Here is a 25,229-nt window from a genome sequence, read left to right on the forward strand (position 1 = left end):
GTGACCTTGTCAGCACGGCTGTGAGACCCGGGGCCAGCAACTGGAAACCCAGGTTTACAATGCAGTATGGACGCACCCTTAGGGGCTGGGAGTCTCGGTGGGGGGTATTGCTCCCAAATGCTACCTCTAACGCTCATTGCTGGGTATGAGACTCTTTGGATTCTGAAAAAGTGGGATAGATAGATAGATAGATAGATAGATAGATAGATAGAGGGGGTGTATGGGGATAGATAGATAGATAGATAGATAGATAGATAGATAGATAGATAGATAGATAGATAGAGGGGGTGTATGGGGATGGATAGATAGATAGATAGATAGATAGATAGATAGATAGATAGATAGATAGATAGAAGGGGGTATGGGGATAGATAGATAGATAGATAGATAGATAGATAGATAGATAGATAGATAGATAGATAGATAGATAGATAGAGGGGGTGTATGGGGATAGATAGATAGATAGATAGATAGATAGATAGATAGATAGATAGATAGATAGAGGGGGTGTATGGGGATAGATAGATAGATAGATAGATAGATAGATAGATAGATAGATAGATAGATAGATAGATAGATAGATAGATAGATGAGTGTAGGGCTCCATGTCTAGTTGGCAGCCAGTATCAAGCGGAGTGCCCCAAGGGTTGGTCCTGGGGCCGGTTCTGTTCAATATCTTCATTAATGATCTGGAGGATGGTGTGGATTGCACCCTCAGCCAGTTTGCAGATGACACTAAGCTGGGAGGAGTGGTAGGTACGCTGGAGGGTAGGGATAGGATACAGGGGGACCTAGACAAATTAGAGGCTTGGGCCAAAAGAAATCTGATAAGGTTCAACAAGGACAAGTGCAGAGTCCTGCACTTAGGGCGGAAGAATCCCAGGCCGCGCTACAGGCTAGGGACCGAGTGGCTCGGCAGCAGTTCTGCAGAAAAGGACCTGGGATTACAGTGAACGAGAAGCTGGATATGAGTCAGCAGTGTGCCCTTGTTGCCAAGAAGGCCAACGGCATTTGGGGCTGTATATGTAGGAGCATGGCCAGCAGATCGAGGGACGTGATCATTCCCCTCTATTTGACAGTGGTGAGGCCTCATCTGGAGTACTGTGTCCAGTTTTGGGCCCCACACTACAAGAAGGATGTGGAAAAATTGGAAAGAGTCCAGCGGAGGGCAACAAACATGATGAGGGGGCTGGAGCACATGGCTTACGAGGAGAGGCTGAGGGAACTGGGATTGTTTCGTGTCTGCGGAAGAGAAGAGTGAGGGGGGGGTTGATAGCTGCTTTCCACTCCCGGAAGGGGGTTCCAGAGAGGAGGGAGCTCGGCTGCTCTCAGGGGTGGCAGGCGACAGAACGAGGCGCGATGGTCTCAAGGTGCAGGGGGGGGTCTGGGTTGGATATTAGAAACACTGTTTCACGAGGAGGGTGGGGAAGCCCTGGGACGGGTTCCCTTGAGAGGTGGTGGAGTCTCCATCCTTAGAGGTTTTTAAGGCCCGGCGTGACAAAGCCCTGGCTGGGATGATGTCGTTGGGGTTGGGCCTGCTTGGAGCAGGGGGTTGGACTGGACCCTCCCGAGGTCCCTTCCGACCCTGAGTTTCTATGATAAATAGTCCCCTCTAATTTCCAGCAAAGAGACCACAGAGAACAACCCTCCACGTGCCTAGAACGTCCTTTCGCCATAGAGACTCGCAGCCCAGAGCTACGCTAGAGCGCCGCCTGCCCGGGCTAAAGATGTCGGCGGTGGGCGGAGCGGACGACGTGCGCCAGGCGGGGTCGCTCTAGGCGGGGAGCGGGGCCCGGTGTCTATGGTGCTGGCGGACCGAGGCGCTCGGCGGCCGGATCGTGCCTGGCCCCGGGGGCGGCCGGAGCCATGAGCGTGGACAAGGCCGAGCTCTGCGGGTCCCTGCTCACCTGGGTGAGGGCTGGTGCCCTGGGCGTGGCCCCCTTGCTGGGAGGGTCGCCCCCCGGGCTGTGGGGGGGAGGGCGTGGCCCCCGGGCTGTGGGGGGAGGGGACTAGGCTATGGGGGTCGCCCCCCGGGCTATGGGGGGAGGGCGTGGCCCCCGGGCTGTGGGGGGAGGGGACTAGGCTATGGGGGTCGCCCCCCGGGCTGTGGGGGGGAGGGCGTGGCCCCCGGGCTGTGGGGGGAGGGGACTAGGCTATGGGGGTCGCCCCCCGGGCTATGGGGGGAGGGCGTGGCCCCCGGGCTGTGGGGGGAGGGGACTAGGCTATGGGGGTCGCCCCCCGGGCTGTGGGGGGGAGGGCGTGGCCCCCGGGCTGTGGGGGGAGGGGACTAGGCTATGGGGGTCGCCCCCCGGGCTGTGGGGGGGAGGGCGTGGCCCCCGGGCTGTGGGGGGAGGGGACTAGGCTATGGGGGTCGCCCCCCGGGCTATGGGGGGAGGGCGTGGCCCCCAGGCTGTGGGGGGAGGGGACTAGGCTATGGGGGTCGCCCCCCGGGCTATGGGGGGGAGGGCGTGGCCCCCGGGCTGTGGGGGGAGGGGACTAGGCTATGGGGGTCGCCCCCCGGGCTATGGGGGGAGGGCGTGGCCCCCGGGCTATGGGGGGGAGGGGACTAGGCTATGGGGGTCGCCCCCTGGGCTATGGGGGGAGGGCGTGGCCCCTGGGCTGTGGGGGGAGGGGACTAGGCTATGGGGGTCGCCCCCCGGGCTATGGGGGGAGGGCGTGGCCCCCGGGCTGTGGGGGGAGGGGACTAGGCTATGGGGGTCGCCCCCCGGGCTATGGGGGGGAGGGCGTGGCCCCCGAGCTGTGAGGGGAGGGGACTAGGCTATGGGGGTCGCCCCCCGGGCTATGGGGGGGAGGGCGTGGCCCCCGAGCTGTGGGGGGAGGGGACTAGGCTATGGGGGTCGCCCCCCGGGCTATGGGGGGGAGGGCGTGGCCCCCGAGCTGTGGGGGGAGGGGACTAGGCTATGGGGGTCGCCCCCCGGGCTATGGGGGGGAGGGCGTGGCCCCCGGGCTGTGGGGGGAGGGGACTAGGCTATGGGGGTCGCCCCCCGGGCTATGGGGGGGAGGGCGTGGCCCCCGGGCTGTGGGGGGAGGGGACTAGGCTATGGGGGTCGCCCCCCGGGCTATGGGGGGGAGGGCGTGGCCCCCGGGCTGTGGGGGGAGGGGACTAGGCTATGGGGGTCGCCCCCCGGGCTATGGGGGGAGGGCGTGGCCCCCGGGCTGTGGGGGGAGGGGACTAGGCTATGGGGGTCGCCCCCCGGGCTATGGGGGGGAGGGCGTGGCCCCCGAGCTGTGGGGGGAGGGGACTAGGCTATGGGGGTCGCCCCCTGGGCTATGGGGGGGAGGGCGTGGCCCCCGGGCTGTGGGGGGAGGGGACTAGGCTATGGGGGTCGCCCCCTGGGCTATGGGGGGGAGGGCGTGGCCCCCAGGCTGTGGGGGGGGGGACTAGGCTATGGGGTGGCCCCCTGGGCTATGGGGGGAGGACTGGGCTGGGGGGGGAACTGGGAATGGGGGGGAGGGCGTGGACCCTAGGCTGGGGGGGTAGCTGGGAATGCGGGGCTGCCTCTGGTTTATGGCTGTGCTCTCTCTATCAGTGGGGGGGGGCGCTAATCCTGGGCTGTTCCCCTCCCCCGTCCCCCCTTTTCACCTGCCCTGGGTATTATGGGTCTGTACTGGCTGCCTCCATGAGCTGAGTCTCCTCCAGCCCCCTGGTCTCTGCCATGGGCAATGCCCCCCCTACGCAGTCCCCCTCTTGTACACATGTTATACCCCATTTCCCCTCCCCCATCCACCCTGCCCCTCTGAGCATCACAGCCAAGTTCCAGTCCTGTGCGCCCCCCCCCCTCCGTGTAGGGTGAGGGGGTCTGTACGCTCAACCCTTCCCCAATCCCTCCAGACCCCCACATCTCCATTCCTGCCTTAGAGCCCTACCGTACCGCGCCCAGTTACAGTGCTCCAGACCCGTCGGTTTTCCCCAATGCGCCCTGCACCCCTCTCCCCCGAGCACCCTGGGGCACTGCCTGCTGATGTTCACAGCCTCGGGTGCACCTCGCTGGAGCAGGAGCTGCAAAGGGAGAGTTGACCCAAGCAGGGACCCCTGGCCACAGGCTGGCCCCCAGGGTGCTGGGGCGTTTTCTGGAGCGCAGGGCAGCGACTGGCTCACCCGGGGATTGCTATCCGGGAAGCGCGGTGGGTTAGGATGCTGCTGTTGGGGGGGATCCGGGGCGGGAGGTGTCTGAGAGGGGGATGGGATGGGGTGAATAGGCCGAGAGGTCTGGCTGAAACCGGCCCAGGTCACTGGAGGTTCTGGCCAGACAGTGGGAGCTCCAACGGCTGAACACCTGATACCTCCTGTCCCAACCCCCAGTGGGCAGGACAGGTAAGCTCGGCACAGGTCTGCAGGAAGAAGACAATGGCTCTAACCGCAGACTTTGGTGCTGCGAGCTCCCCTGCAGCAGTGCCCTGGCTAATACTTCTGGTGGCAAGACAAGCAGGGGTGACTTGTACCAGGACAGAGGAGAGAAGACTGGGGATGAGGCGGCCCACCCTGACCATGTTTAAGGCCCACATGGCTGAACCTGAGCTGAAGGCCCTTCCTGTGTCTCTGCCCAGCCCTGCCAGGGAGGATTATGGAACTGGGAGATCAGGCCAGGAGATCAAAGCTGCCCTGCTCAAGTACTATGTTTTAGGAAAACCCGGCCAGACCTGCTCAGGCTTCTGGGGCGCTGGGAGGTCACGGCTGAGCCGCTCTTGCTCAGGGGAGATCTGGCCACGGGGACTCTGCCATCCGGGGCTTGTGTGTTCTGCGCTTCTCCCCCACCTTGGAGTCACGGATCCATGGGGTCGGTGCATTACTCTTAAACAGTCCCTTGGGGCACCCCTGTCAGTGGGTCAGGTACCGGATCCTCCCCTGAGCTGGGGCGGCTCCAGCCAGACCTTTCCCAACCCATTGGTACCATCCCGGGGCAGTTACACAACACCAATGGCTCGGGCTCTGCCCTGACAGCAGCGTTTTAACCCCCAAGCCCCCGCCCCGGCAATCACCAGGCGAGCCAGTCACTGCCTTGCACCTCGGTCATAAAACCATGGCAGCAACATCCCGTAGCTGATTAGCTCCTCGATGTGTGGGGGGGTCTGCTACTGGGGGTGCGCTAGGAGCTGTACACGTGATCTCGGCCGGCCCTTAGGCACTGCTGTAATAACCCCATTAACTAATGACCGTACTGCAGTAGCAGGGCAGTTAATTTGCCTGGGGCTGCGGGAAGTCTCGCTGTAGTGGTGGGTTGGGGAATGGGGTATGTGTGCCCTCTAGAGGGCGGGGGACTGGTTGGCTCGGGGCGGGGGTGGAGAATGGGGTATGGGGCCTCTGCCCTCCAGGGAATGCTGGCTCTGATCTGGCCCCAGGACAAGGGAGCTGGCTGGCTCAAGGAATGGGGTACTGGGCCTTTCCCTCTGTGGCATTGATTCTGAGTTGTTGGGGCACACGGGGGGAACACGACAGACAATCACTCCGGCTGATGACCGCTCAGTGGCCCATCTATGAAACAAATTTCTGGGTCTCAGCAGGAACCCATGGTGCTAACCCCCCAGCATGGCTGGAGTTCATGGGGATGGGAGCTGCATAGGTCACCTTTGTGAGGCTGTGGGGGCACCAGAGACTGATAACTGCCCCTAGCTAGAGGAGTGGGAGTGGGGGGGCCCTCTGGGGATGGGCCAAGGTGTGGGGGCTGGGGCCAGGGGGAGCAATTCGTAGTTCTCCAGCCTGCAGGGGACTGTTTGATTATCTAGTCTGACCTGGAGATCACAGGAGTGCTGATGCTGCCTGGTTAAGTCTGTAGCCAGCCAGCCGGGGAGGGGCTGTTGTTGCTGGGCGTGTGTGTGTCTTTTCTACCCCTTTCCGAAGTGGGGGGGGGAATGAAGGGGCCCTGCCCCCATTTGCCCTGTGGCTTTGTAGCCCGGTCTGCCCTCCGGGCCCCTGCTTGGCAGCTGAGTGCAGTGACTCAGCCAGCGGGCTCGGTGGGGGGAGCTCCTGCCCGGTGATGGGGGGGTGCTGGCAGTTCGCTCCCTCCAGCACCACCCCAAAGTGGGAGGGAGCTTTAGGAAGCCTCTGCAACAGGTGGCTAGAAACTGAAGCCGGGTCCCAGGCCAGAGTGGGGGGGTCTCTCTAGGAGGCGGGGGGTAGGTTTAAGGGGGAACCTGCCGCATGCAGAGGGAGTCACAGCATGGGGGGATGGGCGGGAGGACACTAGCTTGATCGAGCGTCCTGTCGCTGCCCTGAATGTGAAATCCTACTCGGCTGCTGGGCTAGCGGCTGGTTCCTTCTTGGTTTGGGGTGCCGGTTTTATGTGGGGCAGGGGGGTGGATGGAGGGGGGGGATTTCAGCACCTGGGTTAGTCAGGGGTGGCTGGTCCCATCCCTTGGCCCAGCGTGATCCAGGGGAGGCTGTAACACTGGGCTAGCACCTGTCTTGTGTGGCGTGCCGGAGAGGGTGGGTCTGTGCCTCGATGGCCGGGAAGGCCGGGTGGGGGGTAAGATGTGGGCACGACTGGCCCGCAGGGAGGGTGAGCAACTAGGATCTGGATTCGTCCCTGGGCGACACCTGAACCGGGCTATGGGGCCTTTCCCCTTTAGGGGGCACTGGCTCCAAACCTGCCCAAGGGCGGGGGTGCTGGCTGGCTGCCCTGGGGGTGGGGGAGTTCCTTGTGTCTCCCTCCAGCTTCTGCTGGAGTTGGACGTCCCGAACCATCAGCCCCATAGACTGTGCCTGCTCTGGAGTGTTCCCTGGTGGGTGGGGCTGTGTTGGGTGCGAGGGAGGGATGATGCCGTCCTCCTGCCTTGGCTAACAGCTAGCTCCGGCATTAAGAATCCAGAGGTCCCAGGTTCAATCCTCAGCCCTGGCCAATTGCCCAGGGTGCAGGGGTTACCCCTGCTGGGTCTCTGGGTGGCTTTTCCTGTCCCCTGCAAATCTCGTTCACTCTTTGCCTTGCTGAGCCACCTCTGTGTCCTCCTTCCCAGCTGCAGACCTTCCACGTCCCATCTCCGTGCCATACCTACCAGGATCTGACTAGCGGGGTCCCCATTGCCCAGGTCCTGCACAGGATGTAAGTACTGGCCTGCAGCCCCCAGAGGCGGGAGCCGTTTAAAGCTAGAGTGGGTGGCAGGGCTGATGTGGGGGCGGGGTGCTAGACTGGGGCTCATCCCTCTCTGTCCAGACCCGGGGCAACTGGGCTTGGATCTCTGGTGCTTTGGGCTCCTGGGGCTGGGGGGGAGGATTTTGGAGCAAGGGGCCTGTAGGGAGGGCAGAGTGGAGCTGACAGGAAGCCTGTGCCCACGTCTGCCCCCCCCTCCTGACCCTTGTCCCAGCAAGATTCCAGATCCCTGCCTACGGCCCACCCTGGGCGTGGGCAGCCAGCAGGGAAACCGGATCCTGCCCCAAGGTGGCAGCTGCTCCAGTCAGGCCAGGAATTCCCCTCCCATTCCGCATCCCCCCCATTCCACCCTGCCCTGTCCCTTCCTCCCTTTCAGAGACTCCTCTTGGTTCAATGAGACCTGGCTGCTGCGGATCAAAGATGACACCAGTGACAACTGGAGGCTCAAGGTAACTGGCTTGAATGGGGATGGGGGGAGAGTTTTAAACCATCTCTTCACACCACCACCACCCCCCCGCCGCCTCAATTGTGAAGGTCCTGGTATCCTCTCAAGCAGGGCTAGGTGTGGACAGTCTCAATCTGTTCCCATTCCCCTGGGACTGTAGGATGTGTGAGGCAGGAGGTTGCCATGGGGTCTGGCGAGCACGAAGTGACTGAATCCCCTCCCCACTCTGCAACTTTCCAGCTGGCTGTTCCCATCCTCTTTGGGGGCTTGGCTGCCCCTCACCCTGCTTACGAGCCAGCCGTGGCGCTGCCTTGTGTGCCCTTCCCAGGCCAAGCGCCCACCCTGCAGCTCCCCTACTGAGCGCCGGTCTGGTCTGGCAGCTGCCTGAGCCGAGTTGTGGGTTCTCAGCCCTGCCCCCAGCGAGATCAGCGTCAGCCCAGTTGGAGGGGGCGGGGGAGTTCTCCCTGGATCTGGTGTGTGCGGCAATAGAATCCTGCAAAACTCTCTCTTCCAGGTGAGCAACCTGAAAAAGATCCTGCAGAGCGTGCTGGAGTACTCCCAAGATGTGAGTGTCCCCGAGGGAATGGGGGGGTGGCTATTAGGTGCCCTACAGTAGCACCTAGAGGGCCCTGGCTGAGATCAGCCCCCTGCCTTGCGGAGCTCATGGTCTAGAGTCCTACAGGATGGGAGGGGAAACTGAGGCACACAGGGAAAGCAACTTGCCCAAGGTCCATGGCAGAGCTGGGACTAGAACCCAGATGTCCTGATTCCTAGCCCATGTCCTGTGCACTAGACCACGCTGCCCTTTCTGATGGGGGTGGGGGTATTCTAACAGCCCCTGGATGGTACCCTCACTCACCCTGTATGTCTTGAGGTAGGTTTAAAGTGTCTGTTTTCCTCTGGGTGCCTCCTTGCCCCAATAGGCCTGGTCCCGGGGGGCTCTGCAGCTGGCTCTGGTAGGTCAGCCTGGAAGCCCCAGTCTGGTGGGTCTATGCACCGACCCCCTTGGGCACCGGCTTGAGCACATAGGGAGGAGGGGCAGGTGTCTGTGGGGGGCAGGGGGTGTCTCTGGGCCCCCTTGCTGCCTCCCCAGAACCCTCCATCTCTCCCCCAGGTCTTGGGTCACCAGATCTCAGAGCGCCACCTGCCAGACGTCAACCTGATCGGGGAGTTCTCGGACACCTCAGAGCTGGGCAAGCTGCTGCAGCTGGTGCTGGGGTGTGCCATCAGCTGTGAGAAGAAGCAAGGTGTGAGACTACAGGGGCTTGGCTCAGTGTGGGGGAGAGGCAGGTGGTTACTCCCTGCCCGGGGTGCGGTGTCTTTGCATGTGATTTTTGGAAGGTGCCATTCTGGGGTCCCTAAAAAGCAGCATGATCCTCCCCCCACCTAAGGGCTCCATGGTCTCCATGTGCAGAGTCCCCTCCCACAAACTAGCTCAGATCTCCCCCACCTCCTTCCCCCCACCCCCCCAGGACAGACCCAGCTCCCTGTCTGTTCCCCAATGGCATGGCTAGTGCAGGGGAGGGGATTGAATCCCAGCTCCCCTCTGCCCCGCCCCACCCCCAGGGGAGGTGGCTGGCAAAGGAGCCTTCTCCTCGCTGAGCCTGAGCATGTGGCCTCCCCGCTTTCCCCTCCCCCAATCCTTCTTCCCCCTCTCCGCAGCACAGGGATCCCCCTGTGGAATTACCCTGGGGGCTGCTGCTCTGTGCCTCCGGCCTCAGCCCCATGGCACCTGGCACAGAGGCCTCTGATGTTGGCATCTGTGCCATGTGGGTTGGGAGCCTATGCGGCATGGGGGCGGGGGGCTGGCCTCCATACCCCTGGGATGGGGGTTGGCCCCCACGCTGTGCAGGGGGAAAGAGGCTCATGCTGGAGGGAGAGGCTGGCGTGGTTGGGGGGCGGGTGGAAGAGGGGCAGGGACTCAGCCGCTACCCTTCCTCCATCCCAGAGCACATCCAGCAGATCATGACCTTGGAGGAGTCCGTCCAGCACGTGGTTATGGCTGCCATTCAGGAGGTGAGCTGGGGCCGGCCAGCTGGGTTGGGAGGGTGGGGTGGGGGGGCTTGCTGGGGGATGGGGGGCTCGTTGGGGCTGGCACTCATGGGTATGAGACTGATGCCAATGGTGCTCCTCCCTCCTGACCCGCAGCCCCTTGCTCTCTCACCCCCCCCCCCCATGCAACCACTGCGGAGCCACTGCCTGGCTTTGTGCTGGCCCATCTGCTTCCTGCCAGCTGCCTCCTGAACATCTGTAACCTTTTTTCTCCTGCAGCTGATGACCAAGGACCCGCTGGACACGCTGGCCTCCGAGACGTACGGCAACTTCGATAGCCAGGTACCGTGCCTCAGTTTCCCCACCTGTAAAAGAGGGGAGAATTCGGGGGCCATGGCTGTGACTTGTCAGGAGGGGGTGGAGCATCTCTGGCTCCAGGTCTCCTGATCCCTGCCCCCGGTGGGAAAGGTGCTGTGCTGAGATCTGTCTGTGATCCCCTTCTCTAACGTCACCCCCTCTGTCCTGCAGTCCCGGAAGTACTATTTCCTCAGCGAGGACCTGGAGGAGCCGGATGACATGCAGCAGCGCTGCCAGGAACTGGAGCAACAGGTGGGCTCCTCACTGGCTTGGCTCTGGGCTGGGGGCAGCCAGAATTAATCTCACCCAACTCAGGCCTGGGGGGTTGGCTAGCTGGCTTCGAAAGGACCCCAGGCAACGCAGCTGTGTCTCAGCCCAGCCCCCAGAGGGTCAGCTGCTCTCTTGGCTCCAGACCCTTTAGTCTCCAGCTGAAGTTGTAGGGGCTCCGGGCGTCCCCGGTTTGATCCCTGCTGCAGCAGCTGTCAGGCGGGCCCAAGGAACCCTCCCACCCACCAATGGTCCCGTCTGCACTCTCTGGGTGTCTCCTCTCCGGCTGGCTTGTGGTTGCAGTGTGTCCGCTCCGGGGCTGCGTGGCGTGTGGGCCTCTGCATCTCTCCCCACCCAGTGGTGTAGCTCTCCAGCTTTTGGAGCTGGGTATGTTTTGGGAGGGGTGGGCGGGTTATCCGACGGGGGCTAGATCAGGTCTGGCGTGATGTAAATGAGATTCAGTCAGGACCCCTGAGTTCTCTGTACGGCTGGGGCCCTGTTGTGCTTGGTTCTGTACGTACGTTGAGCAGAGACAGCTGCTCAATCTACATAGCCGAGCAAAGGGTGGGGTGAATGGATGGACTGTTCTCCCTGCTTCAGAGGAGGGAAACTGAGACAGAGATGAAGTGACTCCAATAGGGAGGCGGTAGCAGAGCCAGGAATCGAACCCAGGTCTTCTGGTGGGGGTGCCCTCAGCACAGATTGCATGGCTGGGTTCTGTTGTTTGGCTCTGCCGCTGAGTGGCCGGGCAACCCTGGCCATCTCCCTGCCCCTCGGGGGTCCAATATGGCTACCGCAGAGCCAGGTTTGGGGTAGCAAGTGGCTGGAGAGACCCAGTGTTAGCAGCAGTATGCCAGTCAGGCTCTTGTTTACCTTCATCCCCTAATATGAGAACAGATCCACAACGATGTGAAGGCAGCAAATTGAACTGTGGGGAAGGAAACCCAGCTCTGTTCTGGGTACACCTCCTGCAGCAAGGAGTTCCCCAGGTAGCTGAGCCTCTGTAGCCATCCTAGCGATTCGTCAGCTTTGGGGCACAAGATCCCAGCTGGGTGCGCGCGGGAAGGTGTCTGACTCCAGAATGAAGAGGGCTCCTGGCTGGCGCTAAAGCCCCGCCACTGACCAGGATAGATGGGAAATCCTCGCTCCCCGGTTACAGAGGATCAGGGTGGGTTTCCGCTTCGGATGCCCATATAGCAAGAGCCTTCCCCATTGCGGTGCAAAGTGCAATGGTCTCCCAGCCACCCGCTCTCCATAAACCCCCCCCTTTGCTCCCGTAAGGTGCTAACGTATCCCTGGAGACGCAGTTCCCCAGCGGGAAGGTGAGTTCGCCGTTCGCCCCCACCCCCTCTCTCCCCTGCAGTAACAGAGCTACTGACAAAGCTGCGCACGCCATCGTGTTCGTTTCCTCTGCATGAGCATGTGTGTCATGGACCTGCTTGAAACGGCCCTGGCGCGGCTCACTTACCTACTCACATCCTTCCAGAACTCTGTGCTCCAAACTGTCTTCCCCTCTCTGCAAAGTCGGGGGGGGTCGACGTCTCTAAAAGCATACTGCTGAATTATTGGGGTTCCAAGGAAGGGGACTAGAATTATCTGAGGCCCTGGGAAAACTCTGTGGAAAGAGCGGGATGCTCCTCAGTGATGAGATGCAGTGAGAGTGGGGCTGTGATAAATCGAACCTAAAATGACTGGGGTAGAGAAGGAAGTGTCTGTTCTCCCTTCTCCAGAAGCACCAGAGTGACGGGGCGCTCGGATTTGAATTTATGGCCTTCCAGTTTCGCAGATCAACAGAAAGATGCTCTTTCCCAGTCGTTGGCCTGTGGAACTCGCTGCCACATGATGGCGTTGAGGCCAAGAGCTGGGCAGGAATCAGAAGAGGGGACTGGATGCTTGTGTGTCTAACAAGGGTAGCCAGAGTTAGAGCAGCTAGGGCCGCCCACACTGAGGGCATCCAGTACCTGGGGTTCACCTACTCAAGGCATGTGCCAGGCAGCCTGCCGTGTCCTCCGCCCTGGGCGTGACCCCCTGGAGAGCTGTGACCCTGCCCTGAAAGGGTGGGAGTTCCTTGATTTTTGTATCCCCATCTGTTGTTTTCATAAAGGGGTGCAGCCCACCCCGCCACCTCTGCTTAGACGCCTTGAGTCAAGGACCTAACTCGGATGCCAGGCTTAGGGGAGCTCTGACCCCCTTGGGAGAGCTGGTATCCTTCCCCCCCACCCACCCCCCAGCCTGGAATCTACTCCTGTGGGTGGGGGGGCTCCGGCATAAGTGTGGCCATAGACAGCCTGAATCCAGGATACCAGGAAGCCCGGGACCATGCAGCCGAGTCCCGAGCCATCCCCCCGCGCTGCTGGTACGAGACTCCTGGGTCCATCGGAGTGGGTCCGAGGGCCCCACTGTAGCGTGGAAGCTTCACAAATTCTGCATTGCAAAGGCCCAGTCTGAGCACAGGGCTGGGAGCCAGGACTCCTGGGTTCCCTCCCCAGCTCTGACTGGTCTCGGGTGCGCCCTTTCAGGATCCCCGTTTACACTAGTGCACAGAGCATGGGGTGGGCGGAAGCCGCTGGCTCTGGGACAGCACCGAGTCCAAAGGCTCATGTCCTGAGGGAGGGCCAAGGGGTATCTCCTTGCTGTCTGCCTGTCCCCATCGGCTGGGGGGGTCTGACTCCCTCTCCTGGCCCGCAGATCTCCCTCCTGGTGGAAGAGAAGAACACCCTGATCCTGGAGAACAAGACCCTGAAGGAGCAGAAGAACCGGCTGGAGTCAGATACAGGTGGCAAGAAACTGCTCTTGCTGCAGGCTCAGATCACGCAGCTGCAGGAGGAAACTTTCAGGTGGGTGGGCTGGCAGGGGGAGTGGGGCCTAGGGGTTAGAGCTGGGAGCCAAGGCTCCTGGGTTCGGTTCCCGGCTCTGGCAGGGAGAGTGCTGTCGAGGGGTTAGAGCTGGGAGCCAGGAGCCAGGGCTCCTGGGTTCGGTTCCCAGCTCTGGCAGGGGAGTGCTGTCGAGGGGTTAGAGCTGGGGAGCTAGGGCTCCTGGGTTCGGTTCCCGGCTCTGGGAGGGGAGTGGGGCCTAGGGGTTAGAGCTGGGGAGCTAGGTTCAGTGTCTTGTCTGGGGCTGCCTACCCCCCGCAGGCTGGAGAGCGGGAAGGAGGACTTCCGCACACGCTGTGAGGAGCTGGAGAGGGAGGTGCACGAGCTGCAGCATCGGAACGAGGCACTGAGCAGCCTGGCCGAGGAAGCCCAGGCCCTGAAGGACGAGATGGATGTGCTGAGGTGAGAGCCCTGGGTCTGATGGGATTCCCCCCTCACCTGCCCAGCAGGTGAGTAACCACAGCACCCTAAAACTCTAAGGGTGGGGGGAGGTAACCCTCATGCCCCAGGGCAAGGATCAGGCAGGAAGTCTCCCCCTGCGGGATTCTGATGCAATCTCACTGGTTAAGGGCATGTTGTTCTCTCCTCTTTTCCTACCCCCGGTGTGTGCACAGGAGCACGCCACATTGAAGATAAGAGTCTACTACTGCTAGCTAACAGAGGAGGCCCTCCAGCTCCAGAGGGAGCGGCTGAGTTTCTGGTGCCAGGGATTCTTGGTTGGATTCCCCACTTGCCAGATGGGGCTAGAGGTGCGGCTGGCTCACTGAGCAAAGCAGGGCTCCGTGCTCTCGAGTTGGGTTTGCTGGCCTTGGACCCAGCAGCTGTTCAAACCACCCCACGCTCTGGGTGTCCCTAAATCTCTGGGACAGGGGACAGAGCACCTGAGAATGGCTCTGCTCTCTTTGTTCCCTCTAAAGCAGCGGTCCCCAGCCTTTCTGTGGGAATAGCATATTGCTATTCCCAGAAGACTGGCAGGCGCCGGCCACCCCACCGTCGAAATGCCGCCGAGAAACGGCAGTGCTTCTCGGCGGCGTTTTGGCGGGCGGTATTTCGGCAGCGCGGTGTCCTGTGGGCGCACAAAAATGCCCTGGCGGGCAGCGTAGCAGGGACCACTGCTCTAAAGCGTCTGGCACCGGCCGTTGTCGGGAGACAGGCTACCAGGCTAGATGGGCCGTTGGTCTGACCCAGTGTGGCCATTCTCCCTGGAATGGAGAGCATGCCGCGGTCCTCCCAGGGACTCCTGGGTTCTGATCCTGGCTCTGGGGGGCGCTGGGGTCCAGTGGGTTAGAGCCAGGGGGTGAGCTGGGAGCCAGGGCTCAGAGTATTCTTCCCCCGGCCCACTCCCAATGACCCGGTGATCTGCTGCAGCCACAGAGGAGGGGCTATAGAACTTGCACTGGGTGCCACTAGCCGGGCCCCTGGCTGACGGCCGAGCTCCTCCCGCCCCCGGCAGGCACTCGTCGGACAAGGTGGGCAAGCTGGAGGCCGCGGTGGACACGTACAAGAAGAAGCTGGAGGACTTGGGCGACCTGCGGCGGCAGGTGCGGCTGCTGGAGGAGCGGAACACGGTCTACATGCAGCGCACCTGCAAGCTGGAGGAGGAGCTGCACAAGGCCAATGCCGTCCGCTCCCAGCTGGAGACCCACAGGAGACAGGTGGGGCTGGGGCTCCCCGGGCAGAGTGGGGGGGGGGGGGCTGGCGTCCCAGCTGGGGGGTCGAGGTCTGCACCCGGAAGCAGTGGCTGCGTCGGACCCCGTCCCTGTCACCCCACAGGTGCACGAGCTGCACAGCAAACACTCGGAGGAGGCCTTGAAGGCCGAGAAGTGGCAGTTTGAGTTCAGGAACCTCAAGGAGAAGTTCGAGGCGCTGGTGAAGGAGAAGGAGGTGAGGCCGGGAGCGGGGTCGGGGGGGGTCTAGTGGTTAAAGGGGGGGGCGGGGGCTGGGAGTTGGAATTGCCCGGTATCCCCAGCTCCGGGAGGGGAGTGGCACCTAGCAGTTAGAGCCGACCGCCTGGGCGTGGGGAGTCCCAGGTTTGGGAGTGAGGCGATCCTGCTCTCCGCCTGGGTGAAGGGTTCTGCTGACCCCCCGCTGCTCCCTCACCCCCTTCCCCGCAGCGCCTGATTGAGGAGCGGCACTCCCTCCGCGAGGCCAACGAGGAGCTCAGATGCATCCAAGTGCAGCAGACGTACCTGAGCCAAGCAGGTGGGTGCAGCTGTGCTGGAATAGGAACGGTCTGGAGCTGTGCGGGCGGGCTGGGGGCGGGAGCAGCAGCTGCCTCTCCTGCTGCAATTGCCCCTCTCCTGTCTGGCCTGGAGCAGGGAGGGGACAGACGTAACGAGATGTCTGTTCGCGCCTCTGAGCTGGTTCACGCTCTCTGCAGACTCGGGCAGCCATCCCTGCACTGGGGCTTCTTCAGGCTTCCCTTGAAGCCATAAGTGCTGGGAAACTCTCAGAAGTTGCCTCTGTTTGGAGGCTTGGGGGAGGCCCCTCACACTTTTGGGGATCTGACTCACAACACCCAGGGTCTGACTTTTCCAAGGTGCTGAGCGCCCACAAACGCGTGATGCTTAAAAAGCTGTCAAACCTCTTGCTCTAACTGCAGCTCAAACCAAACCCGCCGTCACAGGGCCTCGCTGTAATTCAGACCCCCCCTTACAAACAGCAGCAGGCCCAGAGCTGGAGACACAGCTACCAACACCCCCTGATCTAGCCTCAGACAATTAGCTGAGATCAGGAATAAAGCCAAGTACAAAGCCAAGGCCTTGGTCAGAGGCTGCGTTTCCACATGACTCGGCTCCGCTCCCTAGGCCAGGAATCTGCACAGCCAAGAAGCCAAGAACGTGATGTTTGGGTTTTTTCTCCTTCCAAGCTGCATTGTCGTCCACAAACTCGTGGCAACCTTGTGTCTGAACTTTACACTCGGCAGCTTATCAGCTGATGGAAGGCGAGTAGTAACAAGCAGGGCACATCCACCTCAATTCGTTCCTGAGCACGGCGTGTTCCCACTGGGAACGTTCCAGCTCCCATTTCGTCGGCTGGGTGCGAGGGACTGGAGAATGGAATTCGAGCCGGCTCCTTGTTGGAAGCGTCTGTTATGGGGCTGGTCAAAAATTTTTGGTCAACTTTTTTTTTGGTGGAGAAGGGGAGTTTGGGCGAGACAAACTTGTTTTGGGACATGCACCTGCTTTCCGTGGAAAAATTGTGTATTGCCGTCAAACTAGGCAGATTGGCTGTACCGCCATGGTGCCTTGTGGGAGCTGAAGTTTGGTTTCCTCATGTCCTTGTTCTCCTCTATGGGCTGAGCTCCTTGGACTTCATCTCCCATGATGCACCCACCCGCCCTCTCCATGAGGCGAGATCAAGGTGCATCATAGGAATGTGGGCCAGCTTCCCTGGCCAAGAGAGAAGAATGAGGATGTGTAGGTATAGTTCTGTTTCCTTATTTTCCTCCATGGGCTGGGCTCCCCAGCCAGCCTACTTCTCTGATGATGCACCCCTATCTCACCTCATGGGGGCAGGTGGGTGATATGCAGTCCCATCAGGGAGCGTGGCCCGAATGGTAGAACAAGGCACCAGAACTACAACTCCCATGGGGCACTGCAGTGGCACTTCTAAATCTGAAATATTTTGCCCAAACCCCCTGAAATTGTTAATCTATTTTAGTTCAAACTTCTCCCTGCCCCGACCCTGGGGTGGGGAGCCCATTTTCTGACCAACTCTAATTCATTGGGTTGTTTTTTTTAACTGTGATACAGAATCTGTGGAACTCATTGCCACAAGATATTGAATTCAAGAACTGTATCCCATTTCTAAGCGAGCCCCCCATGCTACCGCACATAAACTAACTTGGGGGAGGGGGGACACTAGGAAAGAGACCCTGCCCCACATAAGCAAGATTTTCATAACTCTCTGCTGGGGGCGGACATTCTTACTCTTTCCTCCCTGGCCCCTGCCGGCCGTGTCCTGGGCTCAACTTTCTCCCACTGAACGGGGGGCGTTGTTCCAGCTTCATGAATGGCCTATGCTACTAGCCCAGAGCAGGAGGCTGCTGGTTGTGACCCTAGCCTGGGATCTCTGCGTCCCTAGTCCCGGCCAGGGGCAGAGAAGAATTCCCCCCCCCCACCCGCCCATGCTCAGGGCTAGTAGAGAGCTGCCAAGTCAGGGCTGATCCCTGCTCCTCCACACACAACCCACCCACCCCCTTCCTCTTGCAGATGCCTTGCTGGACAGAGTCTCTTCTCCCATGGACAACCTGGCCGCTGAAATCTTGCCGACTGAACTCAAGTAGGCTCCCGCCCTGGAGCCCTCGGGCTAGAGGGGTGTGGTGTCTGTTGGCACCTTTAGGCCACCGTACCTGGGGGGGGGTGGGGGGGCTGTTCCTGTCAAGCCCTCAGTGTGTTGCGTTTGCAGAATCTTGCTAGTCCCCTTTGCGGGGAGGGTCTCTGCTGCTGACCTTCAGGCTCATGAGCTGTTCCCAGCTGTCTGTGCAGCCAGGAGTAAAAGGGTTAAATTCTTCGGGGTGATGACTCTTTGGGCTGGGGGGGGGGGGCAAATGGACTGGAGCAGGCCAACGCCCACCTGGCCCAGGGGCACGATGCCTGTCATGTCACTGCACAGCCAGACTGCCTGGTGCCCGCAGCAGGGGGGCGAGGGGCAGCTCTTAGCACTGCTGCACCTCCCACCTTAGGGAGGGGTCTCCCAGCCTGCCCCCACCCACCCTCCCCCGGGGTTGCTGGGGCTTCCCCAAACCTCTGCCTGGGCTGGCTGAATTAGCTCCTGCAGCCTCCCTGTCTGGTGCTGCAGAGGCCTGTGAGTAGCCAAAGGGCGGCTTGGAGATGCCCCAATGAGGAGCTGCAGCCCCTGGGGGACTACAGGTCCCAGCATGCAATGCCGCCTCTCAGTCCAAGCCGGTGATTGGCTCTTGGGTTGAGATGCAGCGTTGCATGCTGGGACTTGTGGTCCCCCAGGAGCTGCCCCTGGGCCAGCAGGCTGGGGGGCCCCTGGGCCATCTGCCCTCCTGACCTCACCCCTCTCCCCAACCCCAGGGAGACCATCGTGCGCCTGCAGCACGAGAACAAGATGCTGTGCGTGCAGGAGGCGACGTACCGGCAGCAGCTGGCTGAGCTGCAGGGGCAGCTGGAGGAGTCCAACCGCACCAAGAACCGGCTGGAGACCCAGCAGAGGTAACGGGGGCGGGGAGACCAGGCTGGGAGGGGCTGCTGATCTAAGTAACCTGAGACCTCCCCCAAACCTATCTCACCTGAGGCCCCTGGCTCCCTGTAGCCGGGTGGGAGCCTCAGCCCAGGGAGGGTCCAGGTCGTGCCATCCACTGCCTCCACTCAGCTGGCCTCCTCTCCCTTCTTCCTCCCTCTCCAGGTTGCACCAGCAGCAGATCTCGGAGCTGAAGGCCCAGGTGGAGGAGCTCCAGAAGGCCCTGCAGGAGCAGGGCACCAAGGCAGAGGATGTGAGTCTGGCCGAGGACGGGCTGTACATGGCTTTCCCTGACCTCTGCCCCATCGCCCTGCGGCTCTGACCTGCCTCCTGGGAGCAGATTCTGGACTGTCAGTGCCGGGCTATGCACCCTCAGGCCCTGCTGCATTGGGGAAAGATTCCCTCTCCCGTGACTGATCGGTTTTGTCCCCCTTGATCCATCCCTTTCCCATGCCGAAGCCACTGGAGCAGCTAACGGCTCGTTCTGCTCAGCCTGGGGTATGCGGGCATGGCACGGGCACCATGGTAGGGCCCCTGGGGCTACGCCCCTCCCCATGTGGGCGCCCAACCAAATGTGAGAACTTGGAATAAGGTCTCCTGCGTTTCTTCTGCCCTGGCTAAAGGCTGCCGGGTGGCTGAGTGCACCTGCAGTAGCTTGCCACTCAATGCACTGGGTTTGGGGGGTGGGGGAAGGGGTGCCCTTGGGTTTGAGCAGCTGGGCGTGGTCTGCCCCACAGCTCTGTTGGGAGGGGGGGGAGCTGGAGATCTGTTCATGACGGGGAGGAGGCGGCTGGAAAGGGGTTCAGCCTCCCCTGATTTCTCCTTCTTGGGAAGGGGAGCCCACTGTTCTCTTGGGGTCCCCTGTGGGGGGGGATGGGAGCCCACTCGCTGCTATCCTCCAGCCGCATCCTCCCCAGGTGCTGCTGCCTCTGTGTGTGAAATCGTCACAGCGATCTCGTGTGCCCCCCGCACTCCAACTCTGTGCTGTGATCACGCTAACACCTCTCTCTCTCCCCCACCCCCTCTGTCTCGCTGGCTGATTGTCCCCCTACCCCTACAGGCCATTGTAAGTACCAACCAGCCCCTCGTTTAAATCCACCTTGCTTCTCTGTGCTCCTTTCCTATTGCGTGGGCGAGGGGATGGCAAGTTTTGGGCCCAGCCCATGACACCTGATCTCCGGGGTGGATGCCCAGCCCTTCCTGAGAGTGGGGGACTGGGCGGCTTATAAGAGGTCTTGAGTTGGGGGACCTCCCCTCAAAATACTGCTAGTTGCTGTCGGAAATCTTGACTGTTATTTGTAGCCTGTTAATGCTGCTTAATTCGCTTCCTGGCTTATTAACCTCCCTTGGGAGATATGAGTATATTGCACCAAGCTGTATATAGAAAGAGAAACTGCGGAATATTCTGTGCCTCCAGCCCGTTTGGCTACCCATCGGCCTCTGCAGGGAGCCGAGCCCTATTACAAGCCCTAGGTTTATACATAGACTGGGCAGAACACTCTCCCCCTTTGTTTATAATTTACATTTTTTTTTTATCCATTTAAGTTTTCCCAGTTGCGGGAAACGAGGCGAGGGGTCGGACAAATGGCAGACGTTGTGATTCAGAAAGCTAAAGCTCGAGAACACAACTTGTCCGCAGATCCCCAGTAAATCTCCTCCAATCCCAGACTGACAAGTTCTCAACCCACATTTATCGTACTTGGCCTGTCTGCACGTTGGTGATTATCTCTGTCAAGATTTCCTCATGGGGTGGGGGGGGTGAATTGGATTTTTTCCGACACACAATCAACTCCTTCCTTCCAGGCCTAGCTATAAACGGAGACACTCGCTCTAAAGAGCAGCCCAGAAAATCGTGGCGTGTGTCCTTTCTAGATGTAGCTAAGCCCATGATTTGAACGGACGGGTCCTAGCTCCATCATAGCCGCCCCCTGGTTACATGTGTCTCCCGGCTGTTGCAAACCGCCTTTAAGATGCACTTTCGATGGTTACCATCTAAACCCCTGGGGTTTTGGGGGGTTTTCAGTTTTGTTTTGTGTGTGTCGTCCCCCCCCCCCCCCACTGTCTCAATCAATGTAAAATCGCTTCTGCTCTGTCAGGCCCGGGGTGGGGACGGGGTCACGGGACTAGCTAGAGGCTTGTGACAGTCGCTCTGCGTGGCTCTGGCTTCCCCTGCAGTGTGGAGCGCCAGAGCCTGAGCTCGGGCGTTCGCAGTGCCAGGACGCTGGGCTTCAGAGCAGGAAGGGCTGGATTCCCCCCCCCCGCCCCCGGCTGGCGTAGGCTGGCCTGTGTCCACTCCTGCCAATGGTGCCACACCCGTCTCGGGCTGGGCCGGCTCCGGGAGAGCTGAGCAGGGGTGGGTGGGGGCCCAGCTGGTGACCCCAAGACGCTGGAGGCGCTGTCTCTCCGTCTCAGCCCCCCCCCCCCCCCCCCCCGAAGCTCTCCGGAGCGGGGAGGGGCCGTGAACACTGGGGCCCAGCTGCCATGGCAGCTCCCAGCCCCTCAGAACCTGCGTGGTCTGGGCTCTCGATCTTCACCCTCCCCTGTTCTTCCTCCCTAGTCCTGCCTGCTGAAGAGGAAGCTGGAAGAGCACCTGTAAGTTGTGGTGTTCTGTGAGTACCTGCGGGGCGGGATGGGGCGGGCATGGTACCTTCAGTGAGTCGGGATTGTGAGCTGGCCGCAGGGGTGGGTGTCCCCCAGCTAGCTCCAAGGAGAGTGGTGGGGCAGGGGCAGGAATCGAGCAGGGGGCCTGACCCTTCATTAGCTGGGGCAAGGTATCAAGGCTGAGAGGAGGATCTGGGCTGGAGTGGGGCACTGGGCATCTGACAGCCCTGGTCTCCTCCCCGCCCCAGGGAGAAGCTGCACCAGGCCCACTCGGAGCTGCAGAAGAAGCGGGAATACATTGAGGACTTGGAGCCCAAAGTGGACAGCACAAGTATGGGGGTTGGGGGGGAGGGGTGGACGCACAGGGAGGGGGAGGCTTCAGTTCCGACGGGGGGGGGTGGAGAGGGGGCTCTGGTCGGGCTGGCCCCTCAGTCGCTCCCCCCATGACGCCGTGTCCACAGCATGTCCCTAGCGGGTGACTTGAAGCTCCTGGTAACAGCACGGGACTGGGGGAGCCAGGTGCTCCTGGGGTGGCTCTGTGCCTCTGTTTCCCCACATGGGCTGGGGGGAGGATGCTTCATGTGGCCCCCCTCCTGATGCTCCCCTCCCCCCAGACGCCAGGAAGATCAACGAGCTGCAGGAGTGTCTGAAGAAGAAGGACGAGGACATGAAGGCCATGGAGGAGCGGTACAAGCGCTATATGGACAAGGCCTGCACGGTGAGCCTGGGAGCCCCAGGCTGGGCCGGGGCCGGGAGCCCCAGGCTGGGCCGGGGCCGGGAGCCCCAGGCTGGGCCGGGGCCGGGAGCCCCAGGCTGGGCCGGCTCCATCCCTTGGGACGCTCCCGAGTGGCCCAAGCCATGGCAGGGCTGCAGAGCCGGGCCCCGTCACCCCAGCGCCACTGGGGCCGTCCTCCCTGTACCTCCCCACAAGGGGCGCTGCTCTGGGAAGCTCTGCAACACGGACAGCCACGGCAGGAGTCCTGCCCCGGGCGGGGGAGGGTGGGGTCTCCCCTGGCCTGCCGGGCTTGGGATGGGGGCAGGGAGATGTCCCCGGTAACGCCTCTGACTGTATCCACTCTATTCCAGGTCATTAAGACGCTGCACCCCAAGCAGCAGCCATCCAAGCCCCCCCCCGAGATCCAGGCCTTAAAGAACCAGCTGCAGGAGAAGGAGGTGAAGATCCATCACCTGGAGGTGAGGGCGCTGGGCTGTGGGGTTAGTCTCTTTCCTTCCTGGGCCCGGAGAGGACAGAACTGCCGCAGCTGCCCTCAGACGCTTGTATCGCGATGATGGCTGGAATCCAGCCTCCTGCTTCAGGGCTTCAGCGGTCATCTGCAGGGGTCAGGAAGGAAACCCCCTCCCCCCCACCAGGCACATCTGTGTTCTGGGAGGGTGGGTGGGTTGCCTTCCTCCAAAGCATCAGGGTTTGGTCTCCAGTCGGGAGGGGCCAGAAAATCCACTGCTTAGGTGCCTGGCTGGTGGGTCTGGCTCATCTGGGTCACCAGATCTTCCCCCTATGTCAGATCGTCAGGGAGCTTGGTGGGGGGTCACGGGCACCTTCTCTGCAGCGCAGGGCACCGGGTGTGGTTATCTGGGTGCGTCTAATCCGTTTCCTGCCACTGCAGGGGCTTGGGCACTGGTGACACCCCCCAGTTCCAGCTGCTGGGCTTGCCGGGGGGGGTGGCCTGTGCTAGCCAAGAGGTCAGACTGGATGATCTGATCCCAGGTGCAGATGGTCTGGGTGGTGCCCTGGAAGGACCCTCTGGACGTGGGCAGTGCAGGGCTCCATTGGCGAGAGAGGCAGCCAGCAAGTTGGGGGTTGGGGGTGGGGTTGCAAAGGAATGGGGGGTAGCTGGGCTGAGCCAGAGGGAGGGATCCAGTCCCAGGTGGGGGGATACCTGTGGCCACGGCCAAGCACCCTGAACCAGCTGCTGGATTATTCAGGCAGCCTGTGCTGTGGAATAGAAGGGGGAGCCAAGGTGCCCCCCCCCATCACCAGCTTCCTCCCCTCCCAAGGTCTCAGCTTCCTGAGCCAAAGGCTGCAGGAGGCCCCCATGTGGCCTCCGGGACCCAAAGCTGGGGGTGGGGGGAGAGCACCCCATCTGCCCACCCTGAGCCCTAGGAGCCAGCCTGGCTCCTCCTCCCCCACTAACTCCCCCTTCCCATTTCTCCCCCCCATCAGACCAACTTGGAGAAAACGAGATCCCAGCGGGAGCAGGAAGAGAAGCTGATCATCAGCGCCTGGTACAACACGGTGAGCGCAGGGGGTGTGCCAGGCTGCCGGGCCTTCTGGGGGGCAAGGGGGGTGGTGCCAACTGAATCCCACAGCACCTTGGCTGGGCCAGACCCCCTGCCCCAGCAACCCATGACTCCTGCTGGTGGGGGCTGAGCTCCCAGCCAGGCCTCGGTGCCAGGCTGTGCCCAGGGGCTGTCCCTGTGCCCCCCACGCTGACCTCCCCCCTCCCATTGCAGGGCATGGTGCTCCACCAGCAAGCCACGGAGGAGCGATCGGCCACCTCCAGCAGTGCCCAGTCCTTCCTGGCCCAGCAGCGCCAGGCCACCAACGCCCGCAGGGGGCATCTGGGGCGGACCCAGCCCCTGCTGGCCAAGTACGGAGACAAGCCCCCACAGCTGCACTGACTGGAGCCCCTCCCACTCCCACCCCCCTCCATGGCTGCGTGGGGTTGGGGGGGGTCTTGGAACTGGAGCTCCTTGCCCATTGCTGCCCTGTGGCACCCACCCCCAGTGGTGCCATCTGTCACTTGCGGGGGGGGGGAATGGAGTCAGCAAGGGGCTAACTCTGCCTCTGCCCTCCCCCAGAGATGGGGTAGAACGACCTATGCTGCTGGGGGGAGTGGATCTGCCCGTGATCTTGCGGGGGGGAGACACCCTGCTGCAAGCCCCCATTCCTTTGCACTACTAGAATGCTGGGGGGGGAGCAAGCAGGGGGATCAGCCAGGACCCTCCCTGAGCCTCAGCCCCTAACCAGTGCCCCTGACCCCACACACACACTCCCCCATGCTCCCTGGGCTGGTCCCTTTGAGCACCAGCATGGAGCTGATCCCTTCCCTTCGCTCCCCCCTCTGAAAGAACCCCCCTGAATTTTAACCCCTTCTTGGCCACTCTCCTGAGCGCAGCGATACGAGCCCCTCTGCTGAGGCACCTGGCAGTCAACCTCTGTGGCCATGCCGGCTGGGGGGGCGCTGGCTCGCGTTCGGGGCATACGTGGCAACACAGCTGAACTCCTCTCCAGGGCTGAGCCACGGTGGGCGCCGGTGCGGCTGGGGGCATTGAACGCCAGGATGGTCTCTGCCAGCACCACAGCTCCTGCGCTCATGGCTGGTCCCATCAGTGTCAGGGGCTGGGCAGATTCTGCTGCTTCATGCCACCCAGCCAGTGCCCATGGGTGAGGGGAGATGGCTTGCAGCCTCTGGGCTGGGGTCTGCCCCCTTCATAATTCCCTGCTGGAGCCTCTGACTTGCTGTGCCAGCCACCCCCTTCCCGGCATCTTCACACACCATGACTCTTCCCCACTTCCTTGTCCGTTTCCTAGCTGCTGTGGCATCAGGTGTCACCTGTTCCCAGGCTTCACTTTGGGGATCTTGGATCCCTGTTGCCTGGGTTCTGCTCCGTTCCCTGCCCTCCAACAGAACTGGCCAGCTAGGGGCCTGGGCTGAGAGGCTAAAGCTACCGGCAAGGAGATGCTTCAAACCTCTCCTTCAACACTAAAGCAAGGCAGGTCCCAGAGTCAGTCACTACAGCCTGTTGCAACCCCCCTGCCTCTTGTTCTCCGGCACTGGGGGTTTCTGTAGCCGTTCTCAGAGGCCGGGTCTAGCAGCATCTTTTGGTTTTAAAGTGATCTGCTGTATTTTTACCTCTGCTCTGTGTGGGTTGAAGTGGATTGAGTTTTATTTTTAAGTGGTGGGGGGTCCAGATTGCGCTGAGCCCCCCCTCTTTTTTTTCTTTTCATTTTAGAATATGATTTTAGGCAAACGCTGCTGGGGTTTTAAAGACGGAAACTGTATATTTTGTAAAACTGACGGGGGTAGCGATGAGGGGTTCTGTGGGTCTGGGCCCCGTGTCTTTTATTTTTCTACTCTAGGGCAGCCTGCAATGGCGCACGGGGGCATCTTGGCTCCTGTGCAGAATCTTTACACTACCAATAAAGATGCTAGAATCGTTCTTGCTCATCTGTCTCTTGAGACCCAGTAATCTGGCTGCTCTGTCCCCTAGTGTCTGGGAGCAGGTCTCTGTGGATTATTAGGTGAATTACGGTAGCCGCATGGATTTTTCTGGATGCTATAACTAGGTGTATTATGGTAGCACTTAAGGTCTGGGAGCCCACCTCCATGGATTATTTGGTGTATTATGGTAGTG

General features: G+C 61.3%; 1 protein-coding gene across 1 annotated transcript; it reads left to right on the top strand.

The window, feature by feature from the left end:
* The first annotated feature begins 1,771 nt into the window (after positions 1 to 1,771).
* Positions 1,772 to 25,034, top strand: HOOK2 (hook microtubule tethering protein 2). The gene is made up of 22 exons (XM_073318265.1): positions 1,772 to 1,911; positions 6,973 to 7,058; positions 7,483 to 7,555; positions 8,066 to 8,116; positions 8,666 to 8,798; positions 9,500 to 9,567; positions 9,823 to 9,885; positions 10,072 to 10,152; positions 12,856 to 13,004; positions 13,302 to 13,442; positions 14,494 to 14,695; positions 14,814 to 14,924; positions 15,155 to 15,242; positions 17,255 to 17,324; positions 18,086 to 18,223; positions 18,417 to 18,504; positions 20,809 to 20,843; positions 21,101 to 21,183; positions 21,467 to 21,570; positions 21,939 to 22,046; positions 23,035 to 23,106; positions 23,325 to 25,034. Exons 1-22 carry the CDS (start codon positions 1,867 to 1,869, stop codon positions 23,490 to 23,492), a joined length of 2,157 nt encoding a protein of 718 aa, XP_073174366.1. The 5' UTR covers positions 1,772 to 1,866; the 3' UTR covers positions 23,493 to 25,034.
* Positions 25,035 to 25,229: the final 195 nt, after the last annotated feature.

Source organism: Lepidochelys kempii, chromosome 20 (genome assembly GCF_965140265.1).
Source record: "Lepidochelys kempii isolate rLepKem1 chromosome 20, rLepKem1.hap2, whole genome shotgun sequence".
NCBI classification, from domain to species: Eukaryota; Metazoa; Chordata; order Testudines; family Cheloniidae; genus Lepidochelys; species Lepidochelys kempii.